Here is a 16,644-nt window from a genome sequence, read left to right on the forward strand (position 1 = left end):
CGTCTCGGGGACGAAGATTTTTAAGGCTGTGTGGGTCAATCGGATCAAATCTTAAAAAATGACCCAAAGGTGGCTGTTTATGAAAAGTCAGCCTTCCAGCGTCCCTTTCGGGAATATTCGGCTATGTCTTGATAAAACAGCGTCACCCGACTTCTTTATGACAAAAATTAAAATTTGACATATATATTTTTTTTGATGATTATTATTTGTTTGTTTTTGGCTTTTTAGCAAAACGGTGGGGTTGGACCCGATGAGAGTTGCCTACGTATCTCACATCCGGTGAGAATCAAACCCGCGTAGTTCGGGCAATCCCGAATAAAGTAAATAAACTAACCCCTCTTTTTTTAATTTTATTTTTTGAAGGAAAGACTTATAAAGAAGAAAGAAAATATTTTTGGAATTTTACTTTTAATGAAAGATATGCTTACGAAAATATTTTTTGAATTTTGAATTTTCTTTTCAATGGAAAAGAAAAAGGAAAATATTTTCGGATTTTTTTATTATATATACTTTTTATTGTTTTTTTTTAATAATTAAAAAAACTTTCTAAAGAAGTCAATAATGGAAAATATTTTTGGAATTTGTTTTTTTTGAAAATTGGGGGCATAAAGAAACTTTTCTAGCCTTTTGGCAAGACAAATATTTTTTGCAACTAATAAAGATATAGATATATATTTTGGAAATAAAGAAAAAATTTTGGACTTATATATATATATATATATATTTGTGACAAATAATGAATGACTCTTTTTATATTTATTTTTTATTTTTTTGCATTTTCATAAACAAATAAATAACAAAAGAAATATTTTTTTAAAAAAATAAGACTATTTTTAATTTTCATTTTTATGGCAAGACAAACTATATATTTTTTCTATTTTTTTTTGAAAAACAAAACAGAACAACGACTTTTTTTTCGCTTTTAATAAAACAAACTAATAAGACATTTTTTCATTTTCTTAAAATTTCGGCGGAGTTGACAGTATTTGGGAATTTGTTTTTTTTTTCAAAAATAAACAATCAATTCCCTAACCGCTATTTCTTTTTTTCAGTTTCAAAATATTATTCCTGATATTCACAAGTCAGTCAACACACAAGTCCGAATCAAATTAATGCGCAAATAGTAATAAGTAAGATGCATCAGGATGGTTATTTTCATTTTTCGGTACACCTGTCCTAGACAGACCCAACCCCTGTGTTGAGCCTCCAAAGTCAAATGCACGTGATGCAAACAAACGTTCCTACTAGGGATCCGGCATGAGGCTTTGTTATACTAAGTTTAAAAACCTAAATGTTTGTTCTAGACCTGGCTTACCCGAGCGGACAGCTCGAGCCGAGGAGGAGGCGGCAGTCCGGGAATACAGAAGCTTCACCGGCTTTGCGACTTATCCAAACCTCGTTCTAAATTGGGACTTGACACTATACAGAAAAGAAGTCGTACGAAGTACACCCTTCTTCATGATTCAGAAGACTCAGAGAGAAGATGGGTTTCGGCACAGTTTATATACAGTTCACATAATATCAAAGCGGTAAAAGCAACATTTAGCACATTAGGCTCAAAACATGTAAAAATCAGATAAATCCAAATATAACAATTTATCTAAGCTCGAATTTCTAACCCTGAACCAGTGGTTCTGGGTTATCGTCCCCAGCAGAGTTGCCAGAGTTGTCACACCTCCTTTTTACGCACCCGCGAGGGCGCAAGGGAGTTTTTTCCAATTAAAGGACAATCGAAACGGGATTGGTTTATTTATTTCAGAGTCGCCACTTGGGAGATTTAGGGTGTCCCAAGTCACCAATTTTAATCCCGAATCGAGGAAAAGAATGACTCTATATTACAGTCTGCGTACCAGAAATCCGGATAAGGAATTCTGTTAACCCGGGAGAAGGTGTTAGGCATTCCCGAGTTCCGTGGTTCTAGCACGGTCGCTCAACTGTTATATTTGGCTTATTTATCTGATTAAATACAATATGAACTTATGTGCAAATTTTATCTTTTAACCGCTTTATTATTATTGTTTTTACAAGAATGTGAACGTCGCTTAAAACATATGTCTTTGGACTGCGTCACATGAAATGCGCCCACAATCCGGAACATATTTTATTTGACGTTTTGGGATTTGGATTTGGGTCGCATGAAATGCGCACCCAGGTTTAAGAAAGCAGATTATTAAACACGCACCTAAAGAGACTATCGTGTTATTATTTTGGGGAAGGCCGTAAAATTTGCTAAGCGGCCTGTCCCGGATTCTAAGTATTTTGATATATATGCATTTAGAGGGCCCCACAGCTTCTACATTTTTGTTTGTGGAGGCTCGTCTCATTCATTATTTTTTAAAGAATTTGCAACGTCATGGAAATGCATCTCGGGCCACGCCACAATCAATGTGCCCGTGATTAGAGGCGTATTTCGATCCCGTTGAGATTTGGATTTGGGTCACATAAATGTGCACCCGAGTTTAGGGAGATAACATTATTAAAGGCGCGCCTAAAGCAACTAGCGCATTATTATTTTGGGGTAGGGCCGTGAAATTTACTAAACGGCCCGTCCCGGAATCTAAGTATTTAATACATATGTTTTAGAGGGCCCCGCAGCTTGTATTTTTATTCGGCGAGGCTCGTCTCATTTTTTATTTTATTTATTTTTCTTTTAGAAACAGGACAAAGCTAAAATAACTACGTTTTCTGCTACTTCGCGAGATCATAGGTTATAAATTGAACTTATTTGATGAAGCTGAGTATTTTTCCGCGAAATTAAAATTGCTACCATAATTTCAACATTACTACCACATGTATAAACAACTATTAAAACAAACTAAATAATTAACACCTTTCAGAATATGTGCAAACCCCTATTACGACAAATATTTGGATAACAACAATTTAAACATGAAGAAACAAAATATCAAGTAGCTACTTAAAAATAACGAAACAACGGAAAAGACATTCACGGCCAAATTTCAATACCATACGGAGTTAATTATCAAAAATAGCATTTCGCAATCATCATGTATATATGTCTCGCGCAATTTCGCGTACTATCCGCATGAACTAGGATTGTATTTCTACAAACACCTATACATATAAATAAACAGCAAACATGGAGGACACGGGCAGAGATAACCTACTTGAGATTAACGTCCGATGCGTTGGACCTGCGACGAAACCTCGGACAACAACCTCGACGTACCGGAACTCGACGAACCAAAGTCGACCTCGACGGAAAACAGAAAACTCGGCCAAACAGGATCGCAGCAAACCACAGCTGCTCGCGAAAGATGAAACAACGTCGACAGCAGTAAGGTCGACGTGAGGGGGGGCTGCTGACGGGCGTTTGGACGGTGTCGACGCGAGGAGGGTGAAGCAGAAAAAGGGGTCGTTTGGATGCGAGGAAGGAGCAGCTGTGCGTTGTTTGCTGGGCTGGGGGATAGGGACAGTGACGACGCAGCTACTGGTTTGGGTAGCAATGGTGGTTCACGGTGAGAGGGTGTCGACGAAAGGTTGCTGGTGCTTCAAACGTTGGGGGGTGCGACTGGTTATGGCTGGAGGTGGAGAAGTCTGTTTGGTGGTGGTGTTAGGGTGGTGTTTGGGGCAGTGGTCGACGAGCTGGGTTCCGACGTGAGGGAGTGGAGGTTATGGCGTTGTGGGTGGTGGTTTTGGAGTACAGTGACAACGGGGGGGAAGCTGGTGGTCGACGGACGTGGGTGGTGGCGTTTTGGACGTGAGGGGATGGTGGTTGAAGGGTCGTTTGGATACGAGGGAGGGGTCGTTAGGGTTTCTTCATCTTCTTTTGAAGAAAAGGAAGAAGATGAACAGTATACAATTTTTCCCCTCCAAAAATTTTTAAGACTGTTCGTTGGTCCCCCCCTTCAAAAATGTCCAAATCCGTGTATTTGTGGCTTCGGCCAAGACCAATGAGCCCCACGCGTGGTGGGGTTCCGTCCGTGTTCCCCACGTGTGGCGGACTCGGATTATTATGGGCTAGGTCCGAAAATTAGGCCTAAAAGCGGGTAGTCTGAACCCGAATTTTATTCTTTTGCCCGGATCCGAGAATAAGAACACGACGTTGCTTACTAATCCTATGTAAGCAAAATAACTACAAAAATAAGACTAATATTTAAACAAAACTATATCTTTTTAAATATTTTTTCAAGATTTAAAATAGCTACAAAATATCAATAAAACTATTTTTTTTAATTTTCGTTTTTATATAAAGGTAAAAAATATAAAGTAATATTTTTTGTATTTTTAAGAAATTAAAATGACTACAACATTAATAGAACTATATTTTTGGGTTATTTTCGAAGTTATATAAAGTACCAAAATAAAGCGCAATTTTTGTATTTTTTTTTCAAGTTTATGAGAGATACATAAACTAAAATTTATATATGTATTTTTGTGATTCTTTCTTTTTGCAACGAAATAAAGTAAAAATAGTTAAAATTGCTATATTAGACCCAATTATATATTTATGCTAAAAAATGTGAAAATCCTCGGGGAGGGTCAAAAATCACGTGCTTACAACCCTACAATGGAACTTTCAGAAATACTAGAAAGCTGACGATTCTAGAACATGCTTGAATGAACCAACAAACACAACTACACCCTAAGATCCTTTACACATAAACATGAACTCAGAAAATGCTCTTGAAACAGGAATTAATGCGGACGATGAGCTATACTTGGCCAATCTCAATGCTTCAGTTCCGGAATTAATTCACAAATATAAACATGAAACCTTGCAGAAAGAAGAAAATCGTACGAATTGAAACCAAGTTCAACTCAAACCCTATGAAACTGGTTGTTATTAACAATCTAACACAAGTTAACTAATGAACTTAAAACCAAAGACGTAATGCAATTGAACAAGAAACGAATCTTCTAAAGAAAGAGACCAGAAAACAAATAAATAAACAAAAGAAAAGATCAAACGAAAAACAATCGACACAAAAAGATTATCCCAAACCCGCTTCAGCAAAAACTCGCATGAACTTGAATAAACCTTTTGAAGAAGAAAGTGGACCTTTGACGGTCATTAATCGATTGTCCTTAACAAAGGACAAATGATTAATGACGGTTTGGGTTCACTCAAACATGCTGAACCAGAAAAGAACACAACGCGAGACCTAGGGCATTCTGGATTTCTGCTCCACCATTGACGAGCTAATTTGACGGGAAACACGGACGTGTTTGGAGCGGGAAATGGGTGAAGGTTTATTCGGGTGAACTTGGGTAGATTTGGGGCTTTAGGGTTTTTAGATTTTGGATTCAGATCTATCATTCGAGCATTGGTGGTGGGATTCTAGGGAAGCTGGTCAGAGATTTGGGAAGAGGAGACAGAGAGGGTTCTAGGGTGTGATTTTTGGGTGGATTGGGGTGGTTTACGGCCGCGCCGCCACCGGATATAATGGTGGGTTTTTAGGGCGGCGGGCTCTAGGGTTCGTTGCTGAGAGAGATAAGGGAGACTGAGGAGGGGGTTTGGGCAGGGGGTGGTCTGTTTCGGACACTTTTATACGGGGGAAGGGCCAATTCTGGTCCGTTAGATCTAGTTGATCCAACGGTTGAGGTGAGATAGGGCGAAACGACGTCGTTTGGCTTAAAGGGGGGCAGGCCGGTTTTTGGAGTGGGTTTTGGGCCGGTTCTGGATGGGTAAGGGGTGCTTAAGACTTGGTCCTGGGGGAAAATTTAATTATAACAGCCCAAACTTGATTTTCTTTTATTTCTTTTCTTTTTCTTTTTCAATTTCAAATCCTTTTTCTTTTCAAATTAAAAATAACACCTAAATTAATTTTTAAACTAAATTAACCTACCCAATTAGGTTAATCATTCATCATGATATTTACAATAATTAATTAAATCCTAAATTTAGAGAAACTATAAAATTCAAAATTAAAGAATTAAAATGCAAAATGAACTATTTTTGTGATATTTATATCTTATAAAACAAACTAATTTACTAATTAATCTAAAAAAATATAAAATTAAATCCTAAATGCAGATGCAACATATTTTTGTATTTTCATTAATTAAACAAAAATAAAAATGCACAGACCAATGCAAACAATTATCAGAAAATGCCACAAAATTCACAAAAATTGCAAATAATGAAAAGAAATTATTTTGTTTTGAATTTATGGGAGTAATTGATATATAGGGCAAAAATCACGTGCTCACACTATGTTTAAATCTTTTTAATCTACGCATATTTTAAGTTTGTTCCCCTTTTTAGGGACTACAACTATGTTTGCTAACCATTAGGGATATTTCACTTCCCGAATGGATCCTATTTTGAGAAGTTTGGTTACCTCGTCCTTGATGAAAGTATGTTTTACCTCGGACTGGGGCCTTCTCTTTTTTTTTTATCGGTCTGAACTTTGGGTCAAGGCTCAATCTATGTGTTGTGATCTCCGGTGGGATCCCTATCATATCTAGGTGGGACCAAGCAAAACAATCCATGTTATTTAAAAAGAATTGAACGAGCTTTTTCCTGAGCTCGGGAGTTAACCTCGTGCCCAGGTATACCTTTCAATCGGGAAGGTGTTCGATTAGTAGGAGTTGTTCCACCTCCTCGACCGTTGACTTCGTTGTATCAGAATCATCGGGGGTTATGAAGGTTCATGGTATCATATAATCTTCATCCTCGAAGATCTCCTGCACCTCCGATTGGGCCGAGGTTGGTGTTTGTGGTTGCTATTTGACTTCTTGTTCTCCCTTCGACTCCGATCCCTTCATTGATGAAAATGCCGATATTGGTACTACTTCATTGATTGCAAACATCTCTTTGGCGGCGGGTTATTCGCCATACACTGTTTTGATTCCTTCTGATATTGGGAATTTCAAGACTTGATGAAGTGTCGAAGGGTCTGCCCTCATATTGTGAATCCAAGGTCTCCCGAGCAGCGCGTTGTATCTCATATCACGTTCAATTACATAGAAGTTTGTTTCCTGGATAGTCCCGACCACATTTACCGGCAAAATGATTTCCCCTTTGGTGGTTTCACTTGCCATGTTAAAATCATTGAGTACTCGAGCTGTAGGCATGATTTGATCCTGGAGGCCGAGCTGCTCTACAACCCTCGATCCCATTTAAAGCATTTGCAGGAAACCTTCAGTATATTGAAGAAGTACAAAATGAAGTTGAATCTAGAAAAGTACGCGTTCGGAGTCGGATCCAGTAAATTTCTCGGGTTCATGGTATCCAACCAAGGAATCGAGATCAACCCCGACAAGATCAAAGCTATCGAGGATATCATAGTAGTGGATAATGTGAAGGTTGTCAAAGGATAACCGAGCGCATTACCGCCTTAGGGCGGTTCATCTCGAGATACTCCGATAAGAGCCATTGGTTTTCTTGTTAGTGAAGAAGAAAAACAACTTCGCATGGATCCCAGAATGCCAATGAGCCTTAGAAAAACTTAAGCGGTATCTGTCAAGCCCCCCACTACTTCACACACCGAGGGCGGATAAACGATTATACTTGAATTTTATTTATAAGGATAGATATTACCAGTGCGTCGTTGTGAGGTTGTTCGATCCCTTCTGCATCCTCATAGTTGAAAGATAAGTTATCTTCTAGTAAGTAGTCCCAGGTATGCTTCTCCCTTGTGATTGTCACTTTGGTGCGTTTAAATATCGGGCCTTGAGGAATATCGACCCCACCAACGATCATATGAATCACGTGGTGTGGTTCCTCCTGTTGGTTTTTCCTGTTTGCATCACTGTCTCTGAAGTGATTTTTAGCTCGGTCACTCAAGAACTCTCGAAGATGACCTTCGTTGAATAAACGAGCTACCTCCTCCTTTAATTGTCTGTAGTTTTTGGTTTTGTGACCATGGCCATGATATTTGCATATTTGATTAGGGTTCCTTTGAGTCGGATCAGTCTATAGGGGTCTGGGCTACCTAGTATCCTTGATTCGTCCAATGGCTGATACAATACCCGATGTATCGATGCTGAAGTTGTATTCTCACAATCGTGGCGCTTCTTTGGGCTCAACATGTTTATCGAAGCCACTCTTACTCATGAGCCCTCAGTAGCTTTGTCCTCGATCATTCCTTCAATCATTTCGAACAGGATTACGTCCCGGTTCGTTATTTCTATGATTTGTGTTGTATGGTTGGTACCGATCTCTATTTGATCGGGGCTCTCTGTCGATGTCTCTTTGAATTCTGCCTTCAGATCTATTTGGGTAAACGGAACCAGAAGGGGCTCCTAACTGATCATCCTCGACCCTGATCTTTGACTGGTATTGATTATGTATATCAGCCCAGGTCACAACTGGATATTCATAAAATTCTGCTTCAGTTGTCGTGATGCTATCGAACTTTGCTCGTTCAAACCTTGAGTGAAGGCTTGGACAACCCAATAATCGGTGACTGAGAGTAGGTTCATACGTTCCATCTGGAACTGAGATACGAATTCCCTTAGCATTTCATTGTCCTTTTGTCTCACTTTGAAGAGGTCTGACTTCCTAGTCACGACCTTTATTGCTCCGGCGTGTGCCTTTACGAACGAATCAGCAAGCATGGCGAAGGAATCGATGGAATTGGGCGGCAAATTGTGGTACCATATCATTGCCCCTTCTATAAAGTTTCTCCAAACTTCTTCAATAGAACATATTTAATTTCATCATCTTCTAAGTCATTTCCTTTGATTGTGCATGTATAAGAAGTGACATGCTCGTTAGGATTAGTGGTTCCATTGTATTTGAGAATTTCTGGCATGCGGTACTTCTTTGGAATGGGCTTCGGAGCCACACTTGGTGGGAAAGACTTCTGTACGAACTTCTTCGAATCTAAACCCTTTAATATCGGGGGTGCCCCCGGTATTTGATCAACCCGTGAGTTGTATATTTCTACCTTTTTATCATTATCGTTCGATTTCTCCGGTATAGGTTTGACCCTGTGAATAACTTCCTGTGATGTATCAAACTCAATTCTGCTCGGTGCTCGATTCTGATTTTAGAGCTGCGATATCGCAACTTGCTGAGTTTGCAACATTTCAAATATTATTCGAAGGTTAATCTCGCCTCTTTCATCGCTGTATGCGTTTTGATTGGCTGCCCAGGCGTCCCTGCGTACGCTATTTTCAGGGTCGACGCCTAAATTTCCATTAATGGTAACATGGGAACCGACGTCAATTGGGTTAACGACTTGTGGTCCATCGGGGTTGATTGGAGGTACTCCGTTTCCCAGGGTAGCTACATTTCTCGTTTCCCCCCTGAAGGCCGTTGTCTGTATGTGTGGGTGCTACTTGAGAATTCGGCATATTGATCCTGACATCAAAGATACTTACAAGAACAAGCGTGAAGTAATATGTGTTATGAAAGATTAATACTAGACAATCACTATTATCCTTAGCCCCACGGTGGGCACCAAACTGTTTACCCTAAAAATCGGATAACAATTAAATTTATAATATAATTTTAAGAATACACGATTTCACCTAGTACCAATTGATAAACGTAAAGATGAGTGAAAAATTGAGAATAATGTAAAGCAAACTAGTGTCTGAACAAGATTCAGCCCGCGAGCTTGAATACCCTCGAGCTAGTTAGTGCAAAAATAGTTAAAGTATAAGAAACTAATGAACAAGAGAATGTAAAATAAAGAGAGAATATTGTATTGCTTTAATCTGCGTGAATGTAAGATATTTACAAAATGATAACCCTCTTTATATAACGGAGGAATCCTATCTATGGTATAATTTACGAAAGTAAATCCCATGATTAGCCCAAACAATCGCCCTTGATTTGATCTGTTTCGGGATTTCCGCCATGATCTTCGACCGGTTACGGATATCTCGCTTTTCCGTTATTGCACTTTGCTCGAAGTCTGTCACATTTGGTCTCGATCTCGACAGGCGCCTCGAGTCCCAAACTCGATACCTTGTCTTCGTGCTCTGTCTCGATCCATTATGAGGCTCACCCTCGAAGCAATTCCCTGGCTTCGACCAGATAGTAAAATCGGGTAAGCCCGGTTTTAACCGTATACATGTCGATTTATCTTTTCGACTTTATTAACAAAAGAATAAATGCCAACAATCCAATAATACTTTTACTCAAAGAATAGTTCCCTCTTTCCTCTTTCCTCTTTCCTCTTTCCTCGTCCAGAATCCTCTTTCCTCTTTCCTCGTCCAGAATCCTCTTTTACCCCTAACCTATGTCCTCAAGGGGAGAAAAAATTCAAACTTCTTTTCTAAGAATAAATGGCATATATATCTCCCTTCTATCTAAATTAAGTTTTTGGATGTTTTTTATTCTCTAAATTGTCAGCTTCTCTCCTTTTAATGTTCCCATGATGATAGATTTTCTTCCTTTTTAATTTATGTTATTAGATTTACCTATATAGGCAATTAAAATTTTCTGGAGTGAAAGAAGTAAATGAATAGTAGTCGAACACATTAGCTAATAACTTCGGATAATGAAAACATTACGAACAATAAAGTAACTTTTCAAAAATAAGGTAAATTTTCTCATCTCAGTATTTTTGGGTATGACAATCAGACTCAAAAAATCTATCTACAAAACTGGAAATAAAAGAAAGCGGACAACTTAAGCACTTAATGTACATACTACTAGAATAGAAGTATTAAGAATAGCAATAGCTAGTCGATTTTATAAGAAAATTCATTAAAAAATTTCCTATTTATACTTTGAACAAATTTGAAATCATAATTTAAAATGAGATATGCCGTTATTTGAATTATGTCTAAAATATTTATTGTAAAAAATAATTGAAACTTTACAAAACAAAAAACATATTTACATACTATGAAAATTGATTATGCAAAAAATAAAATTTGGCATTATTTAGGACAGAAGGAGAACGTTTTTCACTCCTCAAAATTCAAATAAACAAACATAAGAAGATTTAAGTTATATATACTCACGTTATAAAAAAATTATATTATCAATAATTTTTAATGTATGATAATATGTTAGCTACTATTTTTGTAATAATTTCGGGAGAAGTTGGACGTGGCTTCCATGGATGACAAGTTGCAGGAAGCGAGACTCAGATGGTTCGGGTACATTCAGAGGAGAAGCCCATATGCCCTGATAAGAAGGTGTGAGCCGGATTTGGTGGGTACAAGGAGAGGTAGATGGCGGCCTAAGAAGTATTGGGGAAAGGTGGTCAGACTTGACATGACATGGCTTCAGATTACCGAGGACATGACCCTAGATGAGAAGTTCTAGAGAGGTCGAGGATTAGGGTTGTAGGTTAGGAGGTAGATGTGCATATTTCTACGTCGCACCAGAGTGAGGCTAGTTTGGTAGGATTTTGTCTTAGACTGCTAGTGGTTAATGTTGTGTTCACATTACTCTTTCATTTCTCATAGTGTTGGACCTTATCTACTTGTTATTGTTTTGCTTTTCATCTATTTTCTTGTTCTTGTGATGCTGTTATTTGTTCTATAGTTTCTGTTGATGGTACTGATATATTGTCTATTTTCGTCTTTTTTCTTCTTCTTAAATCGAGGATCTATTAGAAACAACGTTTCTACCCCTTAAGGTAGGGATAAAGGCTGCGTACATACTATTTTTCCCAAATCTTACTAGTGGAATTTCACTGGGTCGTGATTGTTGTTGTAGTAATAATTTTTTGTACTTATCACGATATTTAACTCTAGTTACCTAAATGCTATGATTGCATAAAATAATTTCATACTATCAATGCATACAATTTACACTAATACGAAGAGGAAAAGAAAAACAAAAATGTCACACTTTCATTCACCAAAAAAAGACCTCTAGTCTTCCCCCAATTATTCACTTTCCTATCTTCTAAATTCTGCAAGACTCCAAAAGGATAAACTCTTCCAAAGTTTCAAACTTAACCCCCCCCCCCCCTTTCTGCCCAACCCCTACTCCAACTCATAAGAAAATAGTTAAAAATTCTACAAAAGGAAAAAATAAAAAACAGTAACAAAAATATCACACTACCACATAAAAATAAGACCTCTTCTTCCCCCATTCTTCACTTTCCCCTCTTTTGTCAAACACACTGCAAAACTCCAAAACCAAAACTCTCCCAAATCCCACCACCCTTTCTCCTCCCCTCTCCACCACCACCACCACCACCACCGCCACCGAAAAAATGGGGAAAGGCGCCGCCTTGTCAAACGGATTAGTGAAAAAGATAATTCTTTCCTATACCTATGTAGCAATCTGGATCTTCCTTTCCTTCACTGTCATTGTCTACAACAAATACATTCTTGACCGCAAGCTCTACGGCTGGCCATTTCCCATTTCTCTAACAATGATCCACATGACCTTTTGCTCTTCCTTAGCTTTTCTGCTCGTTCGTGTCTTCAAAGTTGTTGAACCTGTTTCCTTATCTCGTAATGTTTATCTCACTTGCATACTTCCTATTGGTGCACTTTACTCTGTTTCCCTTTGGCTTTCAAACTCTGCTTATATTTACCTCTCTGTTTCCTTTATTCAAATGTTGAAAGCCCTTATGCCTGTTGCTGTTTATACTATCGGGATCTTGTTTAAAAAGGACACTTTCAAGAATTCTACTATGGGCAACATGATGGCTATTTCTGTTGGTGTTGCTATTGCTGCTTATGGTGAAGCAAAGTATGATTCTTGGGGTGTTTTACTTCAGTTGCTTGCTGTTTTGTTTGAAGCTACTAGGCTTGTTATGATCCAGATCTTGTTGACTTCAAAGGGTATTAGTTTAAATCCCATTACTTCTTTGTACTATGTTGCTCCTAGCTGTTTGGTTTTCTTGTCAATTCCTTGGATCTTTGTGGAGCTTCCTGTTTTGAGAGAGAGCTCGAGTTTTCAGTTTGATTTTGCTATTTTTGGGACTAATTCACTGTGTGCGTTCGCTTTGAACTTGGCTGTGTTTCTTTTGGTTGGAAAGACTTCAGCTTTGACTATGAATGTTGCTGGGGTTGTTAAAGATTGGCTGCTCATTGCATTTTCTTGGTCGGTGATTAAGGACACTGTGACTCCAGTGAATTTGATTGGGTATGGATTGGCATTCTTAGGAGTTGCATACTATAATCATCAGAAGTTACAGGCATTGAAGGCAAAAGAAGCACAGAAGAAAACTCAGCAAGCAGATGAGGAAGCAGGGAGATTGTTGACTGAGAGAGAATCTAATGGATCAGCTGATGGAAAGAAGGGTGATTCACAGGCCTAAGTTGAATCTAATTGACAAAAGGGTATCAAAATAAACCTTATGAAATTGGCTGGAAAGTATAAGATTTGGGGTTTTTCCTCAAGTTGACTTGTGCTTTTGGTATGGATTTGGGGTTTTAGGTATGTAGGTTGGATGATCTGTTACTGTTCTTTGATAGATCAGTTTCATTTCGTATGTAGGCTTATTTGAGATATCCACATTTCTTTGTTTACAGTGCAGATTCAATTCTTGTATCTTATTAGTAGAGTTAAGATCTGAGATACCCTTATAACTGTTTTGATATTAAGAGTACTATTTTTACCTTTTCTTCCTCTTCTTCTACTCTCTGCATGTTTAGGTACTTGTTGCTGTTACCAATGGCTGGTCTTATATAGTTCATTTACAATATTTCCTTTATCAGATTTGTGTTCTTTTCTCTTCTAATCTGATATTTGGGGCCAAGGTTGAGGTCATTGTCCATTTGGATCTGCTTCATAGCTGAGTCTCAAGTCATAACTGATCTGTGAATTCTTGCTTTGAAGCAAACGGTTTTGCTCAGGCTTAGAGTGGAAGGTGAAGTGAAATCTGTCTGTTGAAGTGGAGAAAGTTTAATAAGACTAATTAATGTTATGAACTGTCACCATTTTTTCTATGTTGGATTTGCATTAATGGCTGTTCCTTGCAGTAAATTTTCCTGTTTCATTACTTGTTCTTAACTGTGGGGATTTAATGCATATCAAATATATTTGGGACACGTATTTGGTGGCTTAAAGCCCGAGTAAAGCTTCACAGCTTTAGTTGTTTCCTTTTCAGCTTAGGGAGGTTGTGTATGGTATCCTTACATTGATTGTCCTTGTGAAAAAAGTCTCCTACATTGATTGAAGGATTTGAGTGTTGTTTTCTTGTAGGGTCGTGACCTGTTGTTTTCTTAGGAGGTCTTGAGTTCTCAAGTGATGAAATAGTTTTTCAGTGAGTTAGGTTCAAGATCTATTTTCAGTGGCATGGTATTATAGCCACACCATCCATGTTATTGTGTTTTTCTATGTTGGGTCTCTAGGTTATATGTTATTCATATTTCAGTTGCCCCGATCTGGGAAGCTAGGTCTTATGATATCCCAGATTGGTTGAGAGATTGGGTTAATATCTCCTTGTATAGTTTTGGCATCCTCCTCACGGGGTTAAGTTAGATTCAAGGTCTATTTTCGAGTATCATCATTTTGACTAGCCTGTAGATAGTTCTTGAAAAAGAAGATTATCTATTCATCTCTGTATAGTCCGAGACATGGATGTAGGTGATTGGAAAGGATGTTCAAGGTTTATGAGAAGGCAAGATAGAGATGAAAGGAGTGGTTAAATATGCAGTGGCAGTGTAAAGTTTCTTGGCGAAGGCACAACATATGTAAGGAGAGGGAACTTACTTTTATCTAACTTGGTACTTTTCATGTTTCCCTTTAGGTTAGGACACCTCAGCTCTTCAAAGTTAACCACATTTTTTATCTTCTTGGAGGGGTTTTTTTTTTGGGTTTGGGGGGGGGGGATGCTGGTTGTTGAGGAGGGATCTGTGGACACATTCCCTGATATCCGGTACAAGATGATGTAACACGTTAGAGGTAGATCTGCATATGGACAACCACATGGGAGGAGATTGGGTGAAGAGGGGGCAAACTTTGGCATTGTGACTTGTGAGTACTTTTATTTTGTTCTGAATTTCTATTGTTTATTGAATGAATGTGCTCTTTCAATGGCACCATGTTGGTGATGCATTATGTCACTCTTGAAAGTGAAGTCACCAAGTGATTGGTACAGGTTAATGGCTTTAGTCTTCCTATTTCAAAGTCCATTTTGATACAACTAGTAACACTTCCAAAAGCCACCATCTAACAAAAAAGGAAGTGGTCTTCTGTCTCTTGATACCTTTTGCAACTTGAACCTACACTATAAAGAATCTCTTGTACGCGTGCAGAATAAGGAAGAATGGCTTGCTTGGGTATTCCTTATTCTTGATAGCACCGGAAAGAGAAAGCTCTGTACTCGGAAATTCTCGAGTCTTCTGCTCAGGGGCGAAGATATGTATGGCCGAACACCATTCTCCGAAATATTATACTATCTATAGGGTAAAATATTACTCCCCCTATTTCAATTTATGTGAACCTATTTCCTTTTTAGTCCGTACCAAAAAGAATGACTATTTCCCTATTTGGAAACAATTTACCTTTATGCAATGATTTATAGCCACACAAAATATATGTGACTCATCTTATACCACAAATTTAAAAGTCTTCCCTCTTTTCTTAAACTCCATGCCCAGTTAAATATGTTTACATAAATTGAAACAGAGGGAGTACTTGTTATTGATTAAAAAATGACAAAGGCCAAATATACCCTTGTACTATGCGAAAAGATTTAAATATACCCTTCGTCATACTTTGAGTTCAAATATACCCCTAACGTAATACTATTGGTTCAAATATACCCCTCTTATGTTAAGTTTATCCAAAGTGGACATCGAATCATATGTGGCACTAACATTTGATGAGGTGGATGCCACAGGACATGCCACCTCAGTGCCCCTAATCCATATATAAAAGACTAAAATTTGAAATACAATATTTTTCATGGTAGCGGTAATGGTGGCAATAGTGGTGGAGGGGAACAACAACAACAACAACAACTACCCAATATAAACCCACCAAGTGGTGGAGGGGAACAACAACAACAACAACTACCCAATATAAACCCACCAAGTGGTGGAGGGGAAGAAACTTTTAATGGTGGAAAAAAATAGAAGGGAGGGGTAAAATGGGTTAGGGGCTTTGAGATGGCAAACCATGTGGCATCCACCTCATCAAATGTTAGTGCCACGTAGAATTGGATGTTCACTTTGGACAAACTTAACGGAAAATGGGTATATTTGAACTAATAGTATAACAATCGGGATATATTTGGACTCAAAGTATAATGAGGGGTATATTTAAACCTTTTCTGATAGTACAAGGTTATATTTGGCCCTTTTCGATTAAACAATAAATTTTGAACACATTTACATAGTCCACTAGCAAAAAGTGTTCAAATTATTGAATTTTCTGATTTCGCACCTCCAATTCTGCTGCACATTAGACTCTGAATGGAAGAGTCTGTAAAGGAGGTTGATAGAAAGACTAGAGGAAACAGTCAAAGGGAAAGAAAAGAAAGGAAGCTGTGATGCTTAAGAATCCATTTGCTAAGGTTTTCTTCATAATTGGGAAAACCAAAAAAGGAAATAGTCAAAGGGAAAGGAAAAAAGAAAACAGAGAGAAACAACATGCAGCAAGAAGAACATTGTAGGCATCTGCTTGGTAAACTATTGCACCTAACCATTTTGGGAAGCATGTATACGTATTAGTCATTTCTGAGCCAAATGGGACATTATTGCACCTAACACTATACTTGATGTATCACTTAGGGACTTTTTTCACGTTTAGCCCGCGCCAGAAATTATTTATATTTAGTAGTCGAAAAAATATATAAAATT

The 16,644-nt window shown here is 38.1% G+C and overlaps 1 protein-coding gene across 1 annotated transcript; it reads left to right on the forward strand.

The window, feature by feature from the left end:
- Window positions 1-11,961: 11,961 nt before the first annotated feature.
- LOC104225184 (probable sugar phosphate/phosphate translocator At2g25520) lies at window positions 11,962-13,460 on the forward strand. The gene has a single exon (XM_009776951.2). The coding sequence runs from the start codon at window positions 12,099-12,101 to the stop codon at window positions 13,152-13,154; it is 1,056 nt and encodes a 351-aa protein (XP_009775253.1). The 5' UTR covers window positions 11,962-12,098; the 3' UTR covers window positions 13,155-13,460.
- Window positions 13,461-16,644: the final 3,184 nt, after the last annotated feature.

The sequence above is a fragment of the Nicotiana sylvestris genome, chromosome 8, assembly GCF_000393655.2.
Source record: "Nicotiana sylvestris chromosome 8, ASM39365v2, whole genome shotgun sequence".
NCBI classification, from domain to species: Eukaryota; Viridiplantae; Streptophyta; class Magnoliopsida; order Solanales; family Solanaceae; genus Nicotiana; species Nicotiana sylvestris.